The 24,888-nt window shown below is 45.4% G+C and overlaps 2 protein-coding genes across 2 annotated transcripts in view; one reads left to right on the top strand and one right to left on the bottom strand.

Annotated features, from left to right (window-relative positions):
* Window positions 1-10,631, top strand: part of DSTN (destrin, actin depolymerizing factor) — a 30,657-nt gene extending 20,026 nt beyond the window's left edge. Inside the window, exons 2-4 of the mRNA XM_079129626.1 lie at window positions 5,288-5,595; window positions 7,441-7,517; window positions 9,402-10,631. Of these exons, the coding sequence (XP_078985752.1) occupies window positions 5,288-5,595; window positions 7,441-7,517; window positions 9,402-9,511 (495 nt within the window). The 3' untranslated portion in view covers window positions 9,512-10,631. The remainder of the gene's footprint in view (window positions 1-5,287; window positions 5,596-7,440; window positions 7,518-9,401) is intronic.
* LOC306655224 (ribosome-binding protein 1-like) overlaps window positions 9,982-24,888 on the bottom strand; it is a 28,456-nt gene continuing 13,549 nt past the window's right edge. Inside the window, exons 9-21 of the mRNA XM_079129623.1 lie at window positions 23,237-23,329; window positions 23,076-23,159; window positions 22,842-22,931; window positions 22,028-22,120; window positions 21,563-21,634; window positions 20,854-20,949; window positions 20,118-20,201; window positions 18,319-18,426; window positions 17,411-17,494; window positions 16,935-17,033; window positions 16,309-16,452; window positions 12,895-15,726; window positions 9,982-12,641 (exon numbers count right to left, since the gene is read on the bottom strand). Of these exons, the coding sequence (XP_078985749.1) occupies window positions 15,688-15,726; window positions 16,309-16,452; window positions 16,935-17,033; window positions 17,411-17,494; window positions 18,319-18,426; window positions 20,118-20,201; window positions 20,854-20,949; window positions 21,563-21,634; window positions 22,028-22,120; window positions 22,842-22,931; window positions 23,076-23,159; window positions 23,237-23,329 (1,086 nt within the window). The 3' untranslated portion in view covers window positions 9,982-12,641; window positions 12,895-15,687. The remainder of the gene's footprint in view (window positions 12,642-12,894; window positions 15,727-16,308; window positions 16,453-16,934; window positions 17,034-17,410; window positions 17,495-18,318; window positions 18,427-20,117; window positions 20,202-20,853; window positions 20,950-21,562; window positions 21,635-22,027; window positions 22,121-22,841; window positions 22,932-23,075; window positions 23,160-23,236; window positions 23,330-24,888) is intronic.

Raw genomic sequence — 24,888 nt, 5'->3', positions numbered from 1 at the left:
GATGGAGCTCTAAAGAGCTGGTACACTGGTACAGAACACAGAGAAACTAGATGTGAATAACATATCTTTTTAAGGTAATCCCAGAGCTCTTGTTGCGATAGCAATCTATTTTTGATCTCAAATTTTTCCTTCCCAACTGTGCAGCAAATTTCAGTACTATGTTCAGAGTATCCTTTAATGGTTTTTTATTGTTAAAATTGTGTATTTGAATATCACTAACTTCTAGACAATTTAAAATCAAAACTGAGTTTGCTTTTTATTTGTTTTTAATTTATTTTGTGGTGCCAGGGATTGAATCCAGGGACAGTGTACCACTGAACTACAGTTTTGAGACAGGATTTCACTACATTGATCAGACTGACTTTGAACTTGTGATCCTCCTACCTAAGCCTCCCAAGTAGCTAGGATTACAGGTGTGTACCACAGCACCCATCTCAAATTTCTTTTTTAGGATAAACTTGAGATTTTTCAACAGCTGAGCAGTTAAATGTCTTAATAAACTAGCATTATAGAGAAATATTGAAAAATGAAACTGATGGGAGAGGACTTTTTTCCTTTAGGTAAAGTAAAAGCACAGTGTAAAGATAAAGAACAGGATGATTATAGAATATTTAAGATTCACAGTAATCCTGCTTTGTGACAACAAATCCACCAAAATCAATACTCCAAGGAATTCTTAACTGTTATCACACACGATCTGTTTTTCAGTATAACTGACTTCTTTTGTAATCCTGTATATTTTACTTGAAACATGATGTGAGAAAGGACCCCACAGCACACAAAAACAAATGCTTTGATTTTGAACCTACTAGTATTTGTGAAGTACTCTTAATAACTATTAAATTTTTTACTGATAGGCAAAAGTAAATACTGCAATGAGCTAGAGGTTTCTCCCTCCCTCTTTCTCTCCTTCCTTCCTTTCATACCAGGGTTTGAACCTAGGGGTGATTAATTATTGAGCCATATTCCCAGCCCCCCCATTTTTTATTTTTTATTTTGAGACAGGGTCTTGCTAAGTTGTTTCGGGCCTCACTAAGTTGCTGAAACTGACTTTGACTTGCAGTCCTCCTGCCTCCTTCTCTTGAGCCACTAGGATACACGTGTGTGCCACCGTGCCCAGCTGAAGTTTTCTTATAATTCACAAAATTTTAGAAATAAGTTTTAGTAGTTATCAACTGGATCTTATTGTAAACAGAGACTCTGAGACTGTACCCCAGATACTGTGAATCAGATTCTAGAGAGTCAGCAGATGATTCCTGTGCACCTTGAAGTTTGATAATAACTGATCTAATATGTGCCTGTAAATTACAGCTGAAGCATCTAAAATAATTCAGAGATGTTGAATGCCATGACCAAGGAAACACAGCTAGTTAGAGAAGCTTGGATGGACTGTTGCTCCCGTGGATTTTGGTGCCTTAATTTCATGTTATCTTCTTTTGGTCTCCAAACCATTAACAAACAAAGTGTAATTAGTTAAGGATTATTCTCTCTTTTTTCCATCCAACTAGTTGTATTTATCCCAGATTTCTAATTCACTTACCAAAATCAAAATCAGCCAGCCTGCAGAGGAGTTATGATAGCAGCAGGAGAAAGGAAGTGAGAGGAAGGGAGGATCCCTGGGTGGCCGTGGGCCAGGCTGTGGGAGAAGCATTCCCTGCCTTATCAGTCTGCCTCATGGTTTTAGTTTTACTATATTAAAATCACTATGAAGAATCTTCATTTCTTTCATATCATTACTATTTTTAAAAGAATTTTTTAGTTGTAGATGAACATAATATCTTTATTTCATTTATCTATTTTTATGTCGTGCTGAGGATGGAACCTAGTGCCTCACATGGGCTAGGCAAGTGCACTGACCACTGGACTACAATCCCAGCCTTTGTTATTTCAAGATTGTACTATACCTGAGGTATAACAATTTTAAGTATGTTTATTAAATCCGACATACACTCATGGAATTTATCTCATGGAATTTTTATTATTTTCACAAGCAAAATTTGGTATATAATATCACTAGTCACAGAGAACCATAAGTACGCTAATATTGAAGCCTCTAAAGCCACCACAATGGAAGGATTAAGGAAATTCAATCCATCTCCTGATCCCCAAACTTAGTCTACCTTTCCAGTCTCCCTCTCAGAGTCTAGTGATTTTCCAGTATGCTTGATTGCTCCTGTTCAGTGACCCTCCTCCTGAGTAGCAGTACTACCTGGGAAAGGCCTCTGTTGCCTCTAGCCTTGTTCGTGGAATTAACTTTTAGTTGGTGTCCCTCCTACAGTTCTCTTCCTGTTCTCTTATGCACAGCTTCATATACTTCCCCAAAACAAAACTCTGGTCTTCCTTTTTTTTTTTTTAAGTCCTTTATATTTCAAGGTCTCCAACCTGCTGAGCCTGCCTTTAAAGGTGTTTTCCACCTGAATCCAGATGGAGTCCAGGTTCGCCCTCTCATATTCACTGGTTCTCTTTGTCAGGAACTGTTTTTCCTTTTTCTTTTAGTCCTTTTGTTTTGGAGCACTTTAAGTCAGCTTCCACACTACCTGGTAAAATCCTGCCTGACTACCTGTGTTATTGTTCCTCTCCCTCTTAACCCCCCCGCACCCCCCGCCCCAGGTACCTGTACTTTAAGCTCTATCTTCTCGACACTCCCTTCTATTGAGGTTAATTAAGGAATAATGAACATACTACCAAGTAACCAAGTATTAAAGCTTTTTTTTTTTTTTTAAATGTTTTGGCTCTTCAGCTTCTAGTGTGGTCACATCTCCTCAGTTATAACTTTCATGTTTTCATTTTCCTTTCACCATAACCATTCTGTATTTTCTCTCTTTACCTTTTTAGTTCTTGTGGGTTCTCAGTCTATTACCCTGTGCTTTTACCCAGTTCTTCAGGCTGCAGAAATGCTCAGAGGCCCAGGTTCCAAGCCCAGTAGTCTACTATTAGTCATTTTCAAGTTCTGTGGTTTTGGGTATTGATGCTTCCCTCCTCAAAATGTTCTACCTTGGCTTCTAGGAGACTATTCCCCCCACCTTTTTTCTTTACTTTTTTTTAACTTTTTGATAATTTCTTCTTAGTCACATTGATTGGTTTCTCTGTTCCTGTTTGCAGTTGGTGTCCCCGCGGTGTGGGCTAGTCCAAAATATGTATTAAGGGCAGCCTTCCTATGAGATCCATGCTCATCATTCTGTTGCTGGCTGGCCCTATCTACATAGGTGTTGGGCCCAGTCTTCAGACTGAATGTGTCATATTGCTGTTCCATTTTCCCCTTCTGTTCATATTTCACAATCTAGTCACCAGTCTAAAGGATTCTGAACCTTCTTTGATCCTGCCCCTTCATGTCTCATGGTTTGACCTTGCCATGGACATCTTTGGATTTGTTTTCACCCTCATTGCTGTAGTTAAGAACTTTCTTCTCTGGATATTAGTGGTCGTTTCAAATTTAGTCTGCCTGCTTCCAACTTGTCTTTCACGGTCTTCATTATTAATTTCCTCACGCACAGTATTCAGTAGTCTTCTATCAGAAACCTCTAAGTTGCTGAGGCTGACCTGGAACTTGTGATCCTCCTGCCTCAGCCTCCCAGTCATTTTGTGTATACTACCACACCCTGTGCAAAATAAAGATCCCTAACTTAAATTGTAAAGAAAGATCAGAAAAATACTATTCTCAAAGCAGAAAAAGACTTAAGAAAAATACTTTTTTCCTAAATTTCCATGTATGAGAGAAAATATGCAAAACTTGTCTTTCTGTGACTGGTTTAACATGATGTCTTGACATGTTTCTCTTAACATATCTTTCAGTTCCATCCTTTTTACTGCAGATGACTGTATTTCATTCTTTTTGGCTGAATAATATTCCATTGTGTATATATACCTTAGTTTCTTTATCCATTCATCTTTCAGGGGCAGCTAGACTGATTCTGAATCTAAGCTATTGTGAATAGTGTGTCTATTACATAATGGCATGAATATGCAAGTGTCTCTATTGTATGCTGATATCATTTTCCACAGATATATACACATACTCAGGAGAGGGATAACTAGATCATATGGTAGTTGTATTTTTACTTTTTTTAAGACCCTCCATACTGTTTTCCATAGTGGCTGTACTAATATACATTTCTACCAATAAGCTTGCCAGCATTTATATTGTGTTCTGATAATAGCCATTCTAAATGGGTTGAGGTGGAATCTCACTGTACCCTAATGAGTACTGATAGTGAGTAGTTTTTCTGTATGCTTATTAGGTATTTTTGTATAGCATATTTGTAGAAATGTCTCTTAAGGTCCCTTGATCATTTTTTGATTGGGTTATATTTTTTATTGTTGAATTGTAAAGATTATATATTCTAAATATATATTGCTTATATGAGTTGAAATCTTTTCTCCAATCTTATCATTTTTCATGTATCTTTGTTTCTTTGTAAGTTTGGGATACCAGTATTTTTCACCTGTTAGTGTTTAAACTCTGTTAAGTTTGTAACTCCATAGTTCTTGCTATTTAGAAAAACTGACATGTAAACCAAAGCAGTTAATGAGGCATAAAAATTATGGATATAGTAAAGTTAATCTAAATATCACGTTTCGCAAAGAACATGCCATGCAAGGATTAAAAACTGGTTTAAGATTTTTTGCCATCAAGATCCTGTTTAACTGTTCTTCATTCCAAAATATCAAGTATAACTTGGTGAAAGATTATGTGTTTTTGGCTAATATAGAACCAAGTTGTTATTAGCAATAAGCATTTCGTGTATTCTATTCTTATCTTAGAATTTAGAGATTTTCCTCCGTGAAATATTAATAGTGAAATGACTAATATGTTTCTGAAGGTTGATCACATGAATTTGAAATGTGAGTAGAGCAAAACCTTTAAATATTTGTTATTTTATTAGAGAAAGAGATGCTGTAGGAATGGAATTTTTCCAGCTCAACAGCTCTATCCATCTACTCTACATTATGAAAGAAATTTTAGGTATTACTAATACACAGATCGGGAAAATGATCAGCTCCTAGTCAAGTTTTTAAGAAACCTGTACGAGAATAATAGAATCTAACAGTTTAAGAAGTATTTACTTTCAGATTTCAAATAGTGAGAGTCTACTGTGGCTAAAATCTCCTTATATCCCACGTAATGTGATGAATGGCTTATGCGATACATTTAACGTTTAAATAAAGTTTGATGTCTGGAATTATTGTGTTTTCTTATTAGATGATAGGTATAGTTTAAAAGATGTAAATATATTTCAGTCTACATTTGGCATGATAAAAATTGTAAGCTTCTTATTTCTCATCATAGGCCTCAGGAGTGCAAGTTGCTGATGAAGTATGTCGCATTTTTTATGACATGAAAGTTCGAAAGTGTTCCACACCAGAAGAAATCAAGAAAAGAAAGAAGGCTGTCATTTTTTGTCTCAGTGCAGACAAAAAGTGCATCATTGTTGAAGAAGGCAAAGAGATCTTGGTTGGAGATGTTGGTGTTACCATAACCGATCCTTTCAAGCATTTTGTGGGAATGCTTCCTGAAAAAGATTGTCGTTATGCTTTATATGATGCAAGCTTTGAAACCAAGGAATCCAGAAAAGAAGAGTTGATGTTTTTTTTGTGGTAAGCATGTTAGACATATTGAGTCTCTCTAAGTCTCAGAGTTAATCTCTCACTGTCGGCACTTAAAGAACCAGTTCTGGGACCAGAGTGATTTTTAATCAAGCAATTTGTAGTAATGATCATTTAGTTTTTATTTATAAGGCTTCATAAGGTCTTAGCTGAATTGTTGTTTTAGAATCAAACTAGAATTTAACCTACTTTTGTCTATTTGTAATTGATATTTTTTGGTGGGGAAGGGCAGGAGGCACGTTTCTATGGATCCTCTAAACTTACTGCTTTATAATATAAAAGTTTCTACTATTTCTTCAACCAACCTACCATGCCAAAAATTGACCTCCCACTTTGGTTTTTTTTTGGGCAGGGCGGGGGGTTACTAGGGATTGAATTCAGGTGCCCTCTACCACTGAGTTACACTAGGTGTGGCTGGTAATCATTGCTAATGATTATATGTCCTAGAAATATGGCAGCTAAGTGGAATCATTTAATTACTCAAAAGTATTTTGCAATACTTCTTTGATATTTTGTTAGTATGATGTAGAGCCAGGCCCAAGGTTTGGTGATGCAGAAAGTAGGCATTCATGTATGAACAGTCTGAGGAGGATGAGGTTTCCCTACCCATTATTAATATTACTGTTGTTTTTCAATATTGCTGATGAAGAAAGTGTTATGAAGCATATTCTGCTTCTGACATATGCTTCCATTCATGAGGAAAGTTTGGTAAATACAAGAATAATGCTAATATTGACAAATAAGACATTTATTGCTGACTGGCCATTTAGTTTAAAAGAACTCTTTGAAAGCTCTATATTGAATCTTGAGTTTACATATGCAGATTTAATATTTTTTTAAGAGAGTTTTCAAAACTCAGGGTTGACTCCCAGTTTGATAATTGAACATGTATATTATGTTAGACTAAAATGGAAAACAAATAGCTGTGTGGTCAGAATCTGTCATTGGGGTAGATATAAATGAAAGCGCTGAGGAGAGTTAAGAAGGGCATTTTTACTCGATTTGTACTTTATTCCTTTTAGAAAGCAATCTGAAGCAAAAATGCCAAAATTCTGGGTGGCAGAAACTTGACTTACAGATTACTCTTTGTATTTTTATGTATTTTGAAACTTTTTTAAGTTAGAAAACCTGTCAGAACCTTGTATAAATATGATTATTAGCCTTAACTCAAATCTTTATTACAAAACATGAAAAAATATTTTAAAGAAAACAAATTGGGTTGTATATAAATATCTAATGTTGTTTCTTTTGTTATGGTAACATCCGATTCTTGTGTGTGGGAAAAATTGAATCTAGGGGTACTTTACCATTGAGCTGCATCCTTTTTCTTTTAAAACAGGCTCTTGCTAAGTTGCTGAGGCTGGCCTTGAACCTGTGATCCTTCTGCCTCAGCCTCCCAAGTCACTGGGATTACAAGCATGTGCACTGCACCCAGCTCAACCTTACCCATTTTATTTTCTATTTTGAGACAATATTGCTAAGTTGCTGAGGACCTTGCTAAGTTCTGAACTTAGGGTATGATCCTCATGATTCTGCCTTTGTGTAGCTGGGCTTACAGGTGTCTACCCCTACACCTGGCTTCCATATTAGTCTGATTCTAAATCAGTAATTCTTTTTTTCTACCAGAGCCTCTCTGCTTTTTTTTTTTAACACTAGTCAACCTTGGTGCTTCTCCATATGTGTATTCCAAACAGTTACCCTTTGAAGAGGTGGAGAAATAGAAAAACTCTTTCAGGAGATTTGAGACCCTTCACCCCATCCCAGATGCAGATTAATAAGATGTAAGCTGTACTTTATCTAAACCAGATTTTTCATTTTTGGCATCTTTCTAACTAGGGCACCAGAATTAGCACCTCTGAAAAGTAAAATGATCTACGCCAGCTCCAAGGATGCAATCAAAAAGAAATTTCAAGGTATGGACTAGCTTTACCTCCAGATATTTAGAGATAAGATGTCCTCCCATAATAGGGTTACAACTCATTTTCTTTGGATAGCTGTAGGCACAAAGCTGGGGAAGACCTTTGCTTGTATTTTAAGGGAAAAAAAAAGTTGGGGGTAGAACCTGACTCTAAAAGGGACTTCTGCTTTGATCTGGTCCACTGAGTCTGCAGGGCCCATGTTAATAACTCTATTCTTTCAACATGGTCTGTATATTACTTATTCAGTGTGGCTTTTAAGGATTTTTTTCTTCCTTTTTTGCTGGGAATTGAACCCATGACCTCGTGCACAATAGGCAAGCACTCTACCACTGAGCTACACCCCCAGCCCTACAGGCTGGTTTTAAACTAGTTTCTCATATAGCAGGTAGGAACCGAGTAGTTTACATTGGTCATATTTAATAATCAGTTTGCTATTGCCTATGAATTGATATGAGTGATGTGCCTATGAGTTGATACAGTAAAGTAGCAAAAAGGAAATGTTCATAAATGTGAAGAATGCTCTGTCTTTATTATCAAATGGTATGATTTTAAGTAATGAATTCATCTGTGTCCAAAGGAAAGTACACTCACTCCATGAGCTGACCAATTATATTTGACTTACCACTAGCCACTGAGTGATTGGGGTCCCGATGAGACGGCCTGGCCAGATTTCAGCCAGGAGGAAGCGTTGGTATGGTGGACAGAGCATGGAGCACGTGGCCAAAGGCCTGCACTGAGAGCTAATAAGCTTGTTGTCTAACTGCTTTGTAACCCATGGCCAGAACTGCATAATCTCCTTGAGCCTTGATTTTCTCAACTCTAGAGCCTTGGTCTAAATATTTGCCCTGCTACTTCCCTAAACAGCTGAGTGAGTCAAGGTCTTGAGGGCTTGCCCAGTGTTGGTTTTGTTTGTTTTTCAGTGATTGGATCTTACAAACTTGTAGAACGGGTTTTCCTTAACTTCTTTTACTTAGTTAGGAAAACACAATTTTTGCTTCCTTTCCCGAGCCCTGCTGCTGCTGCATTGTTTGTGCCTCATCAGGTTCTTCATGCATTTGACTTGATGTTGGGGCATCCCCAGAAGCATGTTTACTAGTCTGTTGGACCTCTTCTAATGACTCCATAGCTTCAATACATTTACAGTGAAATCAAAAGAGAGTCAGGGTTGGTTCCTCATGATCCTTATTCTGCATTTCTTTTCATTGAAAGGAATTGCTGTGTGGACTTGATTTGTTGATACTGAATGACAGTTTGTAGCTGGTAGGAACCAATTGTTATGCATTGGTCATACTTAACAAATGTAGTTTATTTTAGTGAAACGATCACTGGCTTTCTCAGATTAGTCCTGTGTGGCCCACAAGCCAACTTGCTTAAAAATGGTCTTGAAATGATGGAATGACAATGCAGCTATTTAAAAAATAGTAGCTCTGTACAGAGAAATTACAATGTATCTGTAGAAAAAAAAAGCACCATAAATTATTGTAGAACTCCATGGATTTTTACAGACTGAACATAATGGTGTTTTTTGATCTAATAATCAGCACCTCAGAAACCCCCCCTGAGAACTTTCATTTATAACACTAACCTCCTACTCCTTCCTCCACAAGGGTAGCTTCTAACAGCCAAAGTTAACTTGGACTGATTTTTGTATGTTATTCAAATGGAACCATACAGAATATATGCTTATTGTTCTGGTTTCTTTCAGTCAGCATCATCTGTTTTGATGCATGTGGTTACAGATTATTTATTACTGTATAGTATTTTGTGGTTAATAAATACCACAGTTTATCCATATTAGAAGGGTCTTTAAAATTGGTTGCCATTTTAGATAAGTAAGCTACTGATGTTTTTCTAAATAGAATTGTTTTTCTTCTCTAGGCATAAAACATGAATGTCAAGCAAATGGGCCAGAAGACCTCAATCGGGCTTGTATTGCTGAAAAACTAGGTGGATCCTTAATTGTAGCTTTTGAAGGATGCCCTGTGTAGATGATCATTCAGTGCCACAAATTGAAAGCTTCCATGTTCAGTTATTCTCTTGCTATTATAAGGAAAGTGAGTATATTTAGGCCAGGGTCTCACTGAGGGGGAGCTGTCTTGTCATCTTTTAGAGTAAACTAAATATTCTTATAACCATGTGCAAACACAGCCCTAAATAAATTTAGAGTCTAAAAGGCTTATTGGTGTAAAATTAAATTTTTATTGGCCAAATGCCTGTTTTGATGAGTTGACTTATAAAGATTTTTGTAAGCTCAGGAATTTTAATAATGTATTTCACAAAACAGTACAAAGCCATGTCAAGAGAATTGTTATATGGTTTGTTAACCTTAGCAGTTACTTTGTTTCTTTTGGTTAGAGAATCGGTGATAATCTGATTATCATTTTGGCCCCAAATTATTTTAATTCTCTATTCTTCCTTGACCTAAGAAGAATAATGGAATATAATTTTTGTCGTAACATGTAATAACACTAATACACTAACAACAGTTAAGACTGAGGCAGTCTTTTAATTCTACCCAGTGTATAGTGGAGACTGTATCAAATTGTCCACATATAATTCACGCTGATCTTGCAAAGCACGGTTTCAAGCACATCATTGAAAAAGAGGAAGCAGCCCTTGCTGCTGTGGTGAGCTTGCAGTCTGCTAGTTGGGAAACTATTTTAAGAGTGACCTTGAATCTTGGAAATCATGGCATGTCCTCTGGAGAAAGTGCAATGTCTCTTAACAACTAATTATGCAAATTAGGGTTCCATTGTAATCTGCTTTGTTATTGAAAATGATAAAACAGTATATTGATAAGCTAGGACACCTGCAGTATCTGTTTCCTTCAGAGCTTTGCTGCATCTGATACAATAAGATGTAGAAGAACACTGAGTATATGTTTCCTCTGGGACCTGGGAGAACCAAATTTCCTAGAGCAGTTTGTTGACTATGAAGTAGGGTGCAGGTACCATGGATGACACTCATAGGGAGCCACCACCCAATGACACTTGGAAATGATTGTTGTTACATCACAGGCATGACACTTTGAAAAATGTAGAGATGCACAGTTGAACTTAGAAGTAGCAGTTATTGGCTTTATGTAATAAAGGAAGCATTTTTAACTTACCTCTTGTGTAATTATTCTTGTGTGAATTGGGGATGAGGGATTTTTTTTTTTTTCCATTTGAGATAAGTTATCAAGATTTTTATTTCTGACAGTTAAAATACCCAGCACCTCAGGTTGGATGAGAAAGTTGGTATAAAAGTTGAGAACCTTTTTCTTATTCCAAATCATCATGCAAAGACCAGGCTTTGGGGAGGCAAAAAAGGTTATCACACTTTCATTTGAATATCTCTTTCAAAAGGATCTAGAAAATAATGCTGGCTGCTTGTCATTCATTCATCCTGAATTTTTTGTTTTCTCAACTGCACAGTCCTCCAAGGAAATGTTGCCAGCCCAAGGCTACACCAGTCAGGAATCAGTTCTGTGGGTAGCCAGGAATGTGTTCAAGGTACTACTGTGATCACTGTCACTCTTGCTGCAATGGTGTAGGCACGCAGGCATGTGTGCATATGAGAGACAGAGATGTGTGTGCCTTGGGTTGCCAGCAGTGTACACGTCTGCAATATAAAGATCTCTCAGCATTCTACTCTTACTCCAGAAGTGGGTAAGATGCTAACAGTTACTTGTCTCTAGAGCCTGTTATGTTTCAGAAGAGTTTTGTGAAAATCTGAGGTTGGGACTCAAGAGTCATGCTGACAAGCACTCCAGGTGTTTAGACCTCAGCTGATGCTGGTCAGAAACAAAGCTGCAAATGTATTCCTTTCCAGAAAATATATTTCTGTCTTCACAGGGGTTAACACATTACAGAAATGATTGTGGAAGACTTAGGGTTCATTTTGTGGTTACTCTTAGGCCCTGAGAAAGAAGCAAATTAAGCCAGTGCTACAGAATTCAGTCAGACCTTCCTTAGCTGTGAGGTTTGTTATTTCAGAGAAGAGTACTCTAAGAAAACAGCAAAGTGACTCAGATAATAGAACCAGGTTTAGTCTAGCGGTCTCCTTTTGTGAAACTACTGCTGAGTCTGGACACAGCTTCTGTTTCTTGATAGGCTTGTTGCTCTTTGGACCATTGGAGACAGGATATGCCCAAGATACCAATTTCTTAGAATTTGGGGCACTTCTGAAATATGATAATAAGCTCTAGACTGGGAGAAGGAACATGAATTTTAGTCCACGGAGTACCTCAAGCTGAGTGGCTGCATTTGACTGGCCAAGGCTCTCCCAGAAGGGAATTTGGGAAGGGACTTTCAGGGCCTCTGGTCAGTCCTTCAGTAGCCAGCCCAGAGGTAACTTGTCTAATTAGGTCTCTCAACTGCTAAGTGGCAGAACTGGGACAAACTCAGATCTCCTGGTTCCCACTATTACTTGGGAAAATTCCAGTTTGACGCTAATGAATTCAAAGGTTAGCTCTTATTCAGTGCAGTGGTTGGGATTCAAAAGGGGAAAGAAAAACAATGCATTTCTTTTGGTGTCTAAGTGTAGATTCAAATCTGAAGGAAGCTCCATGAGGAGGTATTGGGAGGGTGTTTGTTAAGTGGCTTCTAAGGCTGTCTTTTGTCCCTCCTGTCCATCACCAACACCTTGCTGGTGCCCCTGCTCTCCCAGTCCTCCCCACACGCTTTCTTCTCCAGGTGCTGTAGGTGCTGCATCCCAGTGAGTGTCATGCAGGTGACCAGAGTAAGATCATCAAAGAGCAGTGGTCTTTGTGACGGGGTTCCCAAGTCTGGTGGCACTGTTTATGAACCATGTGACTCTGGGGTGTCCTCACTCTGAAGGGGAAGATTTTGGCTGTTTTTTTCAGCACCCTTCCAGCTCTGGTACTGGAAGTAGGTAGCAGCAACCCAGGCCCAGGCCATGGCCTTGAGACACCAGCCCAGGGAGAGCCATGCTTTTTCTGTTAGAAACCACCCAAGATTCCTGCCATCACAGTTAATAGCTTCATCCCAAACAACTGCAAAAGCCAGTTCTCCACTGCTGCCCCAAAAGTGCTACATTTCTAGTTTCATAGGTCAGGGAGCCTCAAATGGGGAGCCCTGTGGACCAGGCCCCCGTGGTCTCTGTAGCATGCTAATACTGAAAGAGCATGGGGAGGGTGGTGGCAGCTGTGACATCTGTTAACCTATTTTGCAAGCAGTCTGCCAGGGGCTGCTGCCTTGGGTGTCTTCCTGAGCAGTTTTCTTCTGCCTTCAGCATGGTGGTGGAACCTTGCCCAGCTAAGGCAAGGCCCTGCAGGCCACCTGACACACTTGGGCTCCCACTGCTGGCCTGGGAAGTGCCACTGTTGGGGCAGGTGAGGAGGGCAAATGACGGGCCCCTGAGTTTGAACTGCGAAGGTCCCTAAGGGGCACCTTCCTGAACTCCCCAGGCCAGCCCCCTGGGCCCACACTTTGCACTCCTTTTTGTCTTGCCTCCTTCCCCACAGGTAGACACGGTGCCTGCCAGTGTCTGATGAGGGAGTAGGGCGGTGACCAGAAGCCATTTCTTCTTTGAACCCAAGGTGGCATGATAACCCCAGCATCTTTTTCCCTGAGGTCTCCCATTCCAGTGCCTTTGAGGGCATCTACAGTGTGGGGGCTGTCATTTCTGTAGCTGGTGTGGTGGGGTGGAGGGAAGCTCATTGGAAATGCAGGCTCCCAGGCCCAGAGTGGCAGTTGAGTGGGAGTCCTGGTACAGGGCACAGGTCTGGTCTGTGCCACACCCACTCACCAGGGCCCCAAACCAGTGACCTTGAGGAAGGGTGGGGTAAGACTTACGCCTGGCAAAACTGGGACAGAAATTCAGATCTCCTGGTTCCCACTACTCCTTTGGAAAATTCCAGTTTGATAACTGGAATTCAGTTGCAATCTTGTTCAATGTATTGGCTCAGTGAATTGGATGGGATTTGAAAGAAGAGAAACTGCATTTCTTTTGGTCTCTGAGCATAGACCCAAACCTGAGGAAAGCTCTGATGAGGAATTTGTGGAGGGTGTTGGTCATGTGGCTGCCCCCCCTGTCCCATCACCAGTGCCTTGCTGGTGTCCCTGCTCTCCCCTCACCCACAGCCTGTCCTCGAGACTGAGTCCTTGCTTCAGATGCATAGTGCACATAGCAAGCAGATGCAATTTGGGGCACAAATGTATAGGGCCACAGCTATTCATGGGGTTCTGCACCCTTGGAAAACGAACTCTTCTGCCTTGCTCTGGCCCATTCAGACTGCTGATGCACTGTGGAGTGTTAGAGATGGTTTGGAACCAGCCTGCAGCTTGCCAGGTGAGTACCGGTGAGTACCATCACTGGGTTTCAGTTCACCTCAAGGAAGACTGAATGCTCCCGTGAGTTGGATGAGAGTGGACCTCAGGTGTTCTTGTTGGTCATTTTCTTCCTCATTCTCCTGGTCAGTATCTCAAGACCCACAGGCCCCTCTCCACATCACCTTCCTCCATAGAATCCTAGAACAGGTGTCCCCCTCCACTAGCTTAAAAACTCTTGGCTCCTACTGCCCTGCCTAATTCAGACCCCTTGGTCTTAGTGCCTGAAGGTGAAAAGCCTCACCTTCCCCTCTGCACCCACTGTCCCCTGAGGGATGCTTCCCCCAGCTTAAGCCCACTTCTCCAGGGAGACTACCCAGGATTCCAGCACCTTGTCCCCAGTTTGGCCATTAACATTCAAGTGGTTCTCACACAGGTGCTCCCTGAGCTGGGTCCTGTGTGGTGGGGGAAGGCGCTGACTAAAAAAAGCAAAAGGACATGTGTGCATCATACTTCCCAAGGTTCCTGTGACAGCCACCAATGAGTCATACCCACCACCGCAGGGGGCTATGAGATACAGATCCCGGAAGTGTGGACCTCACCCTCTCCCAACACAGCCCTCCCTTTGTACCACTGTCTTATAGGATCTGCCATCCTAAGTGCCAGGATGTTCCCCATCCAAGTTATGCCAATCATACTCTCCAAAGGATTTGGAGATGAACATGGACTAGTGTTTGGCCAGAGCAGCCCCTTGAGAAGACTGGCTGATACTGGACACAAAGATGCTAGACCTGCTCAGACCTACCTTCCCATCCTGGCTTAATTCAGGCCTTGCTATGACTCAGGATCTGTAACATTTTATATAAATTCCAGATTTATTGCTCAGTCAAGAAACCCCACACTTCATGGACCAAAGCTCCCCTGGACCAATCTGTTTTGGTCTGAGGGTCACAGAGGTCTAAGCTGGCTTCTGCCAGTGAAAGCTACCAGAGGACAGGTGGGAGGGGCTGCTTCAGCCCCAGACCTCTCCTGGGATGTGGACCTTCATCCACATGGAGACCCTTGTTTGTTCACAAAGCTTACTTCATACCACAACAGGCCACCCCACAACCCTGCTTAGAAACCCTGGGTCCTCAAGGGTGGAGTACAGTAGCCAGCCACTGAGTGTCAGGCACTGTTCCCTTACCTGCCCACCAAGCACCAAAGCCTGGGAGGAAATGGGGTCACAGAAACGGTTTTATCCCCATTTTACACAGCTGGTGGTCCCCTGCTTGCAGAGAAACCAAGACTGTGCTTATACTTTACCCCAAGAACAGTCCCTCTTCGGCCAAAGTCAGATGAGGGAGCCAGAAGACCAGACGAGACTGCAGCGCCGGGCAACACATTGGTTTTAATGGCATTAACATCCAGGTGGTCACACATCAGTTCTGCTTGGCAACTTCCAGGGGTGAAGGGCTGTTGCCTCACTGGGCTGGGCTGTGGCCCTCCAGTCTCCACAGCCTCTGAAAACTCACCACCTGGTCCAGCCAATTCCCGACCCCAACCCCACTGAAAAAAGACATGACAATTGCACTGATTGACATAGATCCCTAAGCACCCTGGCCTCCCGGCACACCCCAGTCTGTCAGAGTCAACGAGGGCTTTGGCGTCGGCTCAAGGTGGTCCAGGACTGCTCCAGGGAATAGTGTTTATCAAATGTGACAAATGTTCTTGTACAGACTGGGGGTCTGGAAGATTTATTTCTGTGGTTCTAAGAGACTCTCGTCTCTAATGGCTTCTCTCGGAGCTACTGGAAGTTGGGCCTGGATATCGCTGTGTTGTTGGTTTATTTATTTAAAAGGAATGTGTAAGGCATTTTGGTAAGTTGAACAGTAACTTCTTTTTGTAGAGACTCAGACGGAGGTGCCCTCCTTTGAACTGCTGCCGTCTTCCTGCAAACAAAGGTGGCCATGTGAGAGAGAGGCTGGGCAAGGAGCCAAGGCATAACCTCTCATGCCATGCCAGGACCTGCAGTCCCCTCCCTGGACTGACACCCACAAGCCACTTGTCTGGAGATCCAGAGCTGACTTCCTGGGGCTGGCTGCCCAGGAGTTGGTGGTAGTGAGGATGCAGGATGCAGGAGTGTGAGGTCCTTGAATCTGGGTGAAAAACCCTGGTCCTGCAGGCAGGGGCCAGGCCCGAGGCAGGGGGACTAGGAAGGGACCCAAGCAGGCTGCAGTGAGGACCTGAGCCAGCAGTAGGGTAAGGGACTGTTTCTGCTGAGAACCATGCTTCCTGGGCTCTTGGGCCCTGTGGGCTAATGTCCATGTTAGAAGTCTTTGTCCCCGCCACCTCTGCCTTAGTTCTGTTTCTCCCATTTGTCCTGCTTCCCTGGGGCTCCCAGCACCATGCTCAGCTCTACCCAGCAGCTGACTCCCACCCACCCTCCTGGGGGACAGGGCCCACCTCTGGTATAGGCAAAGCCATAGGGGCTGGGAGTTAGCCCTATGGCCCTACATGGATGGAACACTTACTGTTTTTTCCAGCTGTTCTTGCAACTTTTTCACTGTGTCCTTCTCCTTTGCCAGCTGCTCCTGGGTTGTCTTCAAAAGCTCCTGCAGTTTGGTTGCAGCACGCCCCAGGTCACTTGTTAACTTCTTCTCTTTTTCTAGTCTCTCCTGTGGGTTACAGTGTTTGGAGGGGATCAGCCCTCACATGACATCAGGGGTAAGACCCTGAGCTATTCCCACAGGGTCCTAACACCCCAGGGACTGGAGCTTTCCAGGAGCACAAGGAAGCTGTCTGCTTGTCACTCCGACGCAGGCAGTATTGGCTGGGAGGAAATGGTCTATGTGGATGGTACCTTTCATCAGCCCCACTTACGTCCTGGCATGGGACAACAGGAGTGGTACAATCTGCATTGTCAAATGTGCCAGCCACAAGATATGTATGCCTACCAGTACCTAAAACATGACTTCCAAGTTTTATACAACTTACATTAAATGGCTACACTGACGAGTAGCTGCCATGTGACATGGTTCCTCCCACCACGTGTAACAAGGGGAAGCCAGTTCCTAGCCTGCGGTCTGCTCTCCCTTTCCTCGGCCCCTCTCCAAGGCCAAGAGTGGTCACAGCCAAAGGCTCCAGCCCCATCCTTTACCTTCAGCTGTGCAGCCTCCGCAGTTCCTGAAGACTCCAGGGGGCAAGCAACACGGAGCTTCTCCAGCTCTTCTTGTAACCGACATGCTGTGGTTTCGGCCTTATCAAAAAACAGTGAGTCTGGGTGAGTGGACTTACCAACACTCCAGCAGTTGAGTGTGATCAAGCCTGCCTGAGACCAGGGTCATCCCAAGCCTGGTGGTGCAACAGCTCAAGCCTGAGTGATCCTGGGCTCAGACCGACAAGGGAGACTGGCCAGGAACCCCTGAAGACAAAGACCAGCCAGCAGATCCCAAGACAGCCTCGGCACCCATGCCCACCTGCCAGGGCCCCATTGTTCCCTCAACCCCCATGTGCTAACAGCCCAGCCAGACACCTGGTAGGCAAAGCAGGGGAGGGCCAGCACAACCAGCTTGTTCCCCAGAGACTCAGAGTCTGAAAGCTGATAGGGGCTGAGAGCCACTAGGCAGGCCTGACCTCCTCAAACTCAGCCGTGAGCTTCTGCCTCCGAGTCTGCTCATCCTCCAGGGTGGCTTCTGTCCGCTCCAGCTGTGTTCTCAGCTGTATGGAGATACCACAAACATAACTGGGGAAGCTGGTGAAGGACCCTTTTGGGGACCCAGGGCTTTAGGGCACACTGAGACTACAGGTCCTGCTTTTTAGCTGCTTCTAGGGCTCCCCCAGCCTTTCCCTGTCCAGATGAGTCATCCCTGACACTCCTGAGGGGAAATGGGACCTCAGCTGCAGTACAGAAGCTGGCGGGTTAAATGGATGCTGAGGGAAACTCCGCAATCTCAGAAACCTTTAAAGGACCCACAGGACAAGAAAGATGCCTCAGAGCCACTAGGTAAGCACAACCCTACAGTGGCTACCCCAGTGACAGGCCCCTGCCTATTGGCAAGGACTGTCAATGGCTGCTCCTTTCATCCAAACTCTGAAGAGGGCTGGAGGTGCAGTTCAGTGACAGTGTTTGCCTAGTCTTTTAAGTCCCTGGGTTACATCTCCAGGACCACATAAATAATAAATACCCCTCTGTAGAGCAGACATTTTGCTAGTAATATCCCACAACAGGAGACAAGTTCCCTACAGTGGCCACAGAAATAACCCAATCTCAGCATGGCCGGCACACTTTTAGTCTCAGAACCATCCCCCACCCCTGCCCCCCTGCCCCGACCCCATTACCAACACCTCTCTGCTTGGTCACCTGCCCTTTGCTCTGCATCTTTCTTGGGTCCTGGGTACACCTAATCCAGGTGAGGAGGGGTGGGGAGGATGCAGGGCAGGGCTGGGAGCAGCCAACATGTCAGTCAACATGAAGGCTGCTCACCCTGCATTCCACTTGGGACTGTTAGTGACACATCTGAGGACCCGCTCACCACCCTAACCTTCACAGGGTCCTGCTCAGCTGGGGAGACTCCTGGGGGGACAGCTGGGAACCCAGCTATGTCACCATCCTCTACGTGGTTCTTCATCTCACTCAACTGCTGCCTGACCTGAAACAGGGAGGGGCGGGTTTGTGCAAATACACAGCCAGTCACACACTCACCTCCCCCAAACTCATAAACACTCCCATGCAGAGGACCGAAACTGCTCTTAGTAGCTGAGGCCCCTACCAGTTTGCTATCTGTTTGAGCCCCTACACCGTACAGGTTCGCTGGGCAGGACCACAGCACCCAGTCTAAGCCAAACAGAGGCCTTGAGACCAAGAAGCCTCTGGGTCAATGAGACCCATGTGCTCAGCTTCAAAACAAACTGGGGGGTAATCCTCCCTGGGAGTGAGATGACCCATTAGGGACATAGACCACACAGGCAGTGAGCTCAAAAGGAACAGACGGGCAGCCAACAATTCCACTTGTACCCTTCCTAGGTTTCTTCAAGAACGCAGTCCATGGCCTAGAGCCCTTTCTGGGCTCTAGAGATTATAAGATGACATCTTGCCTAATAAGCTACCCTCTCTCCTCAGCTCTATGGATGAGGGTAAATGGCACATCCACTAGCCCCCCAGGTCCCAGACCATTGAGCTTCTGATTTGAAGGTGGCAGCGTCACTCAGGGAACATGGTAAAGATTCTAGTCATGAGCTCTCTAGGGGACATGAGTGGTCTTTAGGCTCTAGTCAAGAGGCCCTGCTCCAAGCAACCTCAACAACCTTCTTACCCAACGGCCCCCAAAGGCAAAAGCCAAACTTTAGTTGAAGGATGGTAAGAAAGTCTGGGTTTTGTTTTGTTTTGTTTTTTTTCTTCTGCACACACTCCCTGCATGGATTGTATACCCTAGGCCAGTCACTCCATCCTGGCTCAGTCAATGGCTGAGATTACTGGTCTTGCACTCAGGAGGAGACTTACACTGGGTGACATGTGTCCTCTGGTGTGGTGATCCTGGTGACCTCAAAATGGGTCCCAGGGAGCTGGGAGCACCTGCTGGGCTTTGTGGACGCTACAGGGAATGCTAGCCTGACACACCAGACCTCCTTTCTTCTCAGAAGTCAGTGTTGCACATTTTAACCCCCAATATCCCAATTGCTAAATGCTGACAACTAAAGACTTTAGGTACTGGATAGGGTGTGGCTTCTATGTAGGCAAGGGCTGAACCAGTCAAGCCGCTGGAACATGGGATCAGACACCATGGCTGAAAACTGGTAAACCAAGCAGAACTCAGGCCATCTGCAAAGCACAGCTCCTCACCTCTGAATGGGGCTTGAGCGCTGCACCCAGAACCTGCCACTAGGCCAGGTATGGAGCAGGCCCTCCCCACACACCTGACTGAGCCATTGCTGAAGTGAGGAAAACCCAAAGAGGGCAAGGCCTTGCTAAGAACCACAATGAGTAGGCAAGCCAGGAGGGAACCCCAGGCCAGGGGTTGGTACATCCTCCATACTTTTAAGTGACTAAATGGGCTTACAAGGTATAGAGACTCCCAGATCCCCCACTTCCTTGAGCAAGGGACCAGGCTGCTAGGGGAAGGGAGGTGGGGTGCAAGCACCCTGGTCCCAGCAGTCACAGGCCAAGCTCGGAATTTCAGGCAAATGTTCAAAAAGGCCCCACAGAGCCTTCCTGCCCTTGTGTCCCCCTCTGCTAAGCTGCAGAATCTTTTGAGTGGATGTCAAAAAGTGACTGGTAAATTCATCTCACACACATGAGCCCCCACAGGTCTAGCTCCCCAACCAGGACACCATGTTCACCTACCAGGGTGAGCTCATCTCTCTGTTTCTGGGCATCACTCTTGGCTGTATCCAGCTGAGACTGAGATTCTAATAAAAGTTGCCTCAACTTGGGGAAACAGGCAGGTGATGGGGAAAGGGAGAGAAGAGAAAACCAATTCCAGTGAATTAACAGCTGAACAAAAATCTAACATCTATTTGCCCAAAACACTAGTGATTATCACAGAGCAAGGCCGGCTTCTCGTAGCTATAATTTCCTTTTTTGAAGACTTAGAAAGGATGGTGCTCACTGCACACCTATCTCAAACCTTCTTAGACATTTGCCCTTATAGCTTATTTAAAAAAGAAAGGCCCCAAGGGTGAGATTAAACCAGGGTTCAGGGTACCGATTTTTTGCTTTCCTCTTCTGAACAGTCGGAAAACAGTTATCAGACTTAAACCCACTCCCCACTGGAAATGACATCAATCAGCAAGCCAGGCAGAGAATTCCCATGACCCCCTGCTGCTGTGCCCAGGCAGATCTGCCCCTGTCCTGCCCAGGGGGATGCTTTTTTGCGACCTACTCCCAGACACCTCAGATCTGACCCTTCAGTGAGGAATAAGCAGGGCTTAAGACAAAACCAGACAGCACAGACTTCAAGGCTCAAGATGATGAGAGCAGCTCCCACAGGGCTAAGGAGGAGCTCTTCAGTAGGACCCAGACTTGACTGGGCAGGGCCTACACAGGGCTGGGACCAAAGTCCGAGGAATGGTGCACTCACCCCTGCCACCTCCTTGGCGTAGTTTTGGCACTCGGCGCTGGCAGTTGCCATGTGCTTCTCTAGCTCTGCCTCTAGGTATAAGGTGTGCTCCCTCATCTGGATGGACATGCACATGCACACAAGTCAGAGCCAGTAGTCAGCCAGCAGGAAACGTTAGCCACAGGGAGTAGGGTAAGGGGTGCCCAGTCTGGCTGGCTCTAAGATAAGCAAGGGCCCCTGAGGCCCATCAGCTACCAAATAATCGAGGCTAATAAGAAACCAAGCCCTGGCAAGAGAACTCTTTGCTGAAGACTACCTGGACACAAGTACTCCTGGGTCCTGACATGTTTTTGACCTTAGGAGCAGGGGAAAGGGCAATTCTTAGATACACCTGAAAGTAGGTACCACGGGCAATTTTCCAAGGACAAGGCTTGCTGAGGTGCTTGAAGGAGCAGCAGGACCCCCTTGGGCACATCCCTTGATTATGAAGGCTAAGACCAAAGCCACCATTGATCAGGGCTGGACAACTGCATAGATTCGCAGCTACGTCAGGCCACTCTGAGGTTATTATGAAGGCCTCTCATTAAGGCAAAACAGTTCAACATCACTTGGCTTAGGAGAAAAGCCAGTGATCCATGAGAGAAAAATAACTCAAATGGCCCCTGCAATGTCACTTTCAAAGAGACTCAGGACAAGAGAAAGCAACACTCAGAACAGAAGCCCCACTTACCTGATCTGAGCTTTCAAGTTCTCCTTTTAGCTTCTCTATGGTTTCTTCGAGATGTTTCACTGTGACCCGTGACTACAAAGTAAGGGAAATGCCCTGTGACACATGGGTATCTGGGGATATCTCCCAGAACCAGTAGTGCCCACCCTCTCCAAGCCAAGGTGGAGCTCTGGTGGCCTCCAGTAGTCTCTTCCTGGGAGTAGGGGTAGGGTCCAGCCCAAGAACAGGAGCAGAATCTCCTTGAGACCAAGGAGCTAAGCTGTCATTCTACAGTTCTGCTTCACGGGGCATCCCCCAGAAATGCCAACAGCAACACACTTCTCATAAGTGACAGATCCTGTTGAGTACACTGTGGGCTCTGGAATTTCAACCCAGCCATGTGTCTTTAGTAGAGTAAATTTGGATTCCCTAAGCTCAGCAGCAATGCCCATGCCACCAGGACCAGGGGAGATGCACAAGCCATGATACCTTCTGGAGCTCCTCTTCTGCGGCTCCCACTTTGGCCTTCCACACTTGCTCCTCCTCCTCGACACTCTTCTGCAGGTCTTTGAGCATGCCCTCCTGCAGCAGGAGGGGGTAGGGCAGTGAGGCAGGGCCATCTCCCTCCTCAGCCCTGCCCCACACTCAAACACACTCCTGCCCTCTCAGGTCCTCTGCCATGACCTGCCAGTACTTCCCCTGCTCTGTCAGACTCAGTGTTGTGTGGGGAGGGAAGGTGGCCACTGCCCTAGGAGTGAAGTCTCTATCCAGTGTGCTGGCCTGCAGGGCCATGCCAGCAAACAAGGTCTGTGACCCAAACGAGGCTATTAGGACTGTTGTCGCTGTTGGGCTCTGCCACCAGTGCTGACCCCACTAGTGGCCCAAAACAAGGAACACAGGACAGAGTTGCTCAGAACTGGGGAGGGCTGGACCCAGCAATGCTCTTAGAGTCAGGGGGGCGGGGGTTTCAACCAAGTGAGGCCAAAGCTTACCTTGTCTTTTCACACAACTGGCTGCCCCAAAATTCCTTGTAATAACCAAGTCCCTCCGGCCCCTGGAGACCAGCCCCAAGCCCTCAACTCAGCCCTCTCCTCAGCTTAGAAACAAGGAAGATGTAAGAGCCTTATCCATCCCATTACCATCCAGCCCAAAAAATGAGGTCTGCCCAAAGTCACACAGAGCCAGTGGAATTTTGGAGATACCATGCCAACCCCCACACTCCAGGCCCAGAAGCTCTCCTTCCCAGCAGCACCTTCATGTCACGTAGCACAGAGTTCCCAGAGGCCCTGCCCTGGCTGCTCACCGTTTCTGCCAGGATGGTGCGATACTGGTCGCACTCAGCCTGCAGGGTGCTCTGGGTCTCCTCAGCCTCCCTCAACTTGGAGGCCAGGTCCTAAGGGCAGAGGGAGAAGGCGGCTAGTGAATCAAACCCGGCTACCTGGTGAAAGGACTGCAGGCGCTTTCTTCCTAGGGATAGGAGAGCTTGGGTGACAGGGGCAGCCCCTGCCAAGGATACCTGCCAGGCAGCCTTACTTACTAAGGGGGGCTCTGTGGTAGCTGATGGCTTCTTCAGCAGCTGGGAACCCTTTTCCTTGAGTTCCTGCAGCCACTCAGCATAATTCTGCAAGGAAACATGCAAGGTGAGGTTGGGGAATGCTCCCAGGGCAGTGTGATCCCTGGAAGCCACCCTCCCACTACCTGGTGTGCTGAGAGAGAGAGTTCTGGGAGCAGTGCCAGAAGCACCTCCTTGGTCTGGGCCTCGGCCAGGCGGAGTTGCTTCTCTGATTCCTCCTGGAAGGGCAGAGGGAGAGGGAGGGCAGCATTTAGCCTCCCACCCAAGAAGGGAATATCCTCAGCAATTCATTGGGGTGACACAAAAATCAAAGGAAAAGCTGGGCTTCCCCCAGTCTGTGCTCTCAGGAAAGCAATGGGAAGCCCCAGGTGTCTAGTGAATCAAACACACCTCCCGACAGGCACTCTGTCAGCTCTCACTTTCCCAGCTCTCTACATGGTGCACGAACATGTGTGCACACAGGCAGGAGGTCAAGCTGATGTGTGCAGCCAGGGTGGAAAGAGGGGTGGAGGATGGCCATGGCCCTCCTTGTTTTGAAAGCAGGCACTAAGATGGATTGGGGACATGAAGGCTGTGGAGTTATGCACCTCCCAACATGCCACAGTTAGGACCAGTGCCAGCCAGGACAGGTATCCCCAAGAAGCTCATCTCCAGGCGCCCACTGGAGGGAGGATGAATCAAATATTCCCAATCTCCAGAGGAAGAAACCAACTCAGAGCAGACAGGGCATTGCTTGGGGTGTCTCTCCTGAGTCCTGTCGAGACTCTACTGGACCTGATCTTCCTTAGGTGACAGCAGACACCCAGTCTGACCACAAAATCTCTGGTCTGGACTAAAGCCTGAGCAGCAGACCTTTCTTGGCTCATGCAATTATCCAGAGATGATGCTATGCTCTGCCTTGGACCCCTGATCTCGTGACCACTATACCCACTCAGGTTCTCTAGTCATGAGTCAGAAGACAAAGCATATGAGCCCTGGAGGCAACCTTCTGTCTGTCTCTGCCTGTGTGGTCACAAGCAAGTCAGCCTGGCCACAGCTTCTGCACTTGCCACACAGTGGCCAGATGGTCTCTGAGGTCACTTCTGGGGCTAAAAGTCCAAGATTCTAGAATTTAATTACAACCCCTGCCCTACTGCCTGCTCTCTGGGTCCTCATCTTTATACTCTCAGGCTTCCTGGAAGGATTATGGGAGTTACTGCCAAGTTTGTGATATTGGGACAGGCACTCCCTCTGCTTGAGCAAGGCTGGGAGGGGTTGGCCTTTCACAAGGGATGGTGATGTGTGACAAAAAAGGGTGGGTGAGTGCGTCAGTTGTTGCTGCCCTAGTCAGAGCCTCCACACTGGCTCCCAGCCAGCCCAGGGCAACATGGGGATCCCAGACACTGAGAAACTTGGACATCACTGCTATATGTCCTCCCCTAAGAACATGTAGGGAACCAACTGAACCAGGACTTCAGAGGGCCTGAGAAATAAGCAGGATTATTCCAAGTACCTCTGGATAAAAATAACATGAATGAAGGTCGTGAAGCCCCTGCAACCCTGGGCACACTCAGTGTGCAGCCCACAGCGCTCCCCAAGCCCTCTCAGTCTTTGCCCACAGCTGTGCTCAGCTCTGCACCCTCATGACAGAGTGCCTGGAGAAAAAACAATTGAGGATGCACATTTCTTTCCTTTCTCTTGAAGAAAGAGGAAAAGAGAGGGTAGGAAGGAATAAGGGAGAGAAAGGAAAGGATGAAGAAGCAGGAGCATGGAGGACACTGCATTCTTAGCCCCAGGG

The sequence above is a fragment of the Sciurus vulgaris genome, assembly GCF_902686455.1.
Source record: "Sciurus vulgaris genome assembly, chromosome: 2".
Lineage (NCBI taxonomy): Eukaryota > Metazoa > Chordata > Mammalia > Rodentia > Sciuridae > Sciurus > Sciurus vulgaris.
This window is presented reverse-complemented; position numbering and strand designations above follow the sequence as displayed.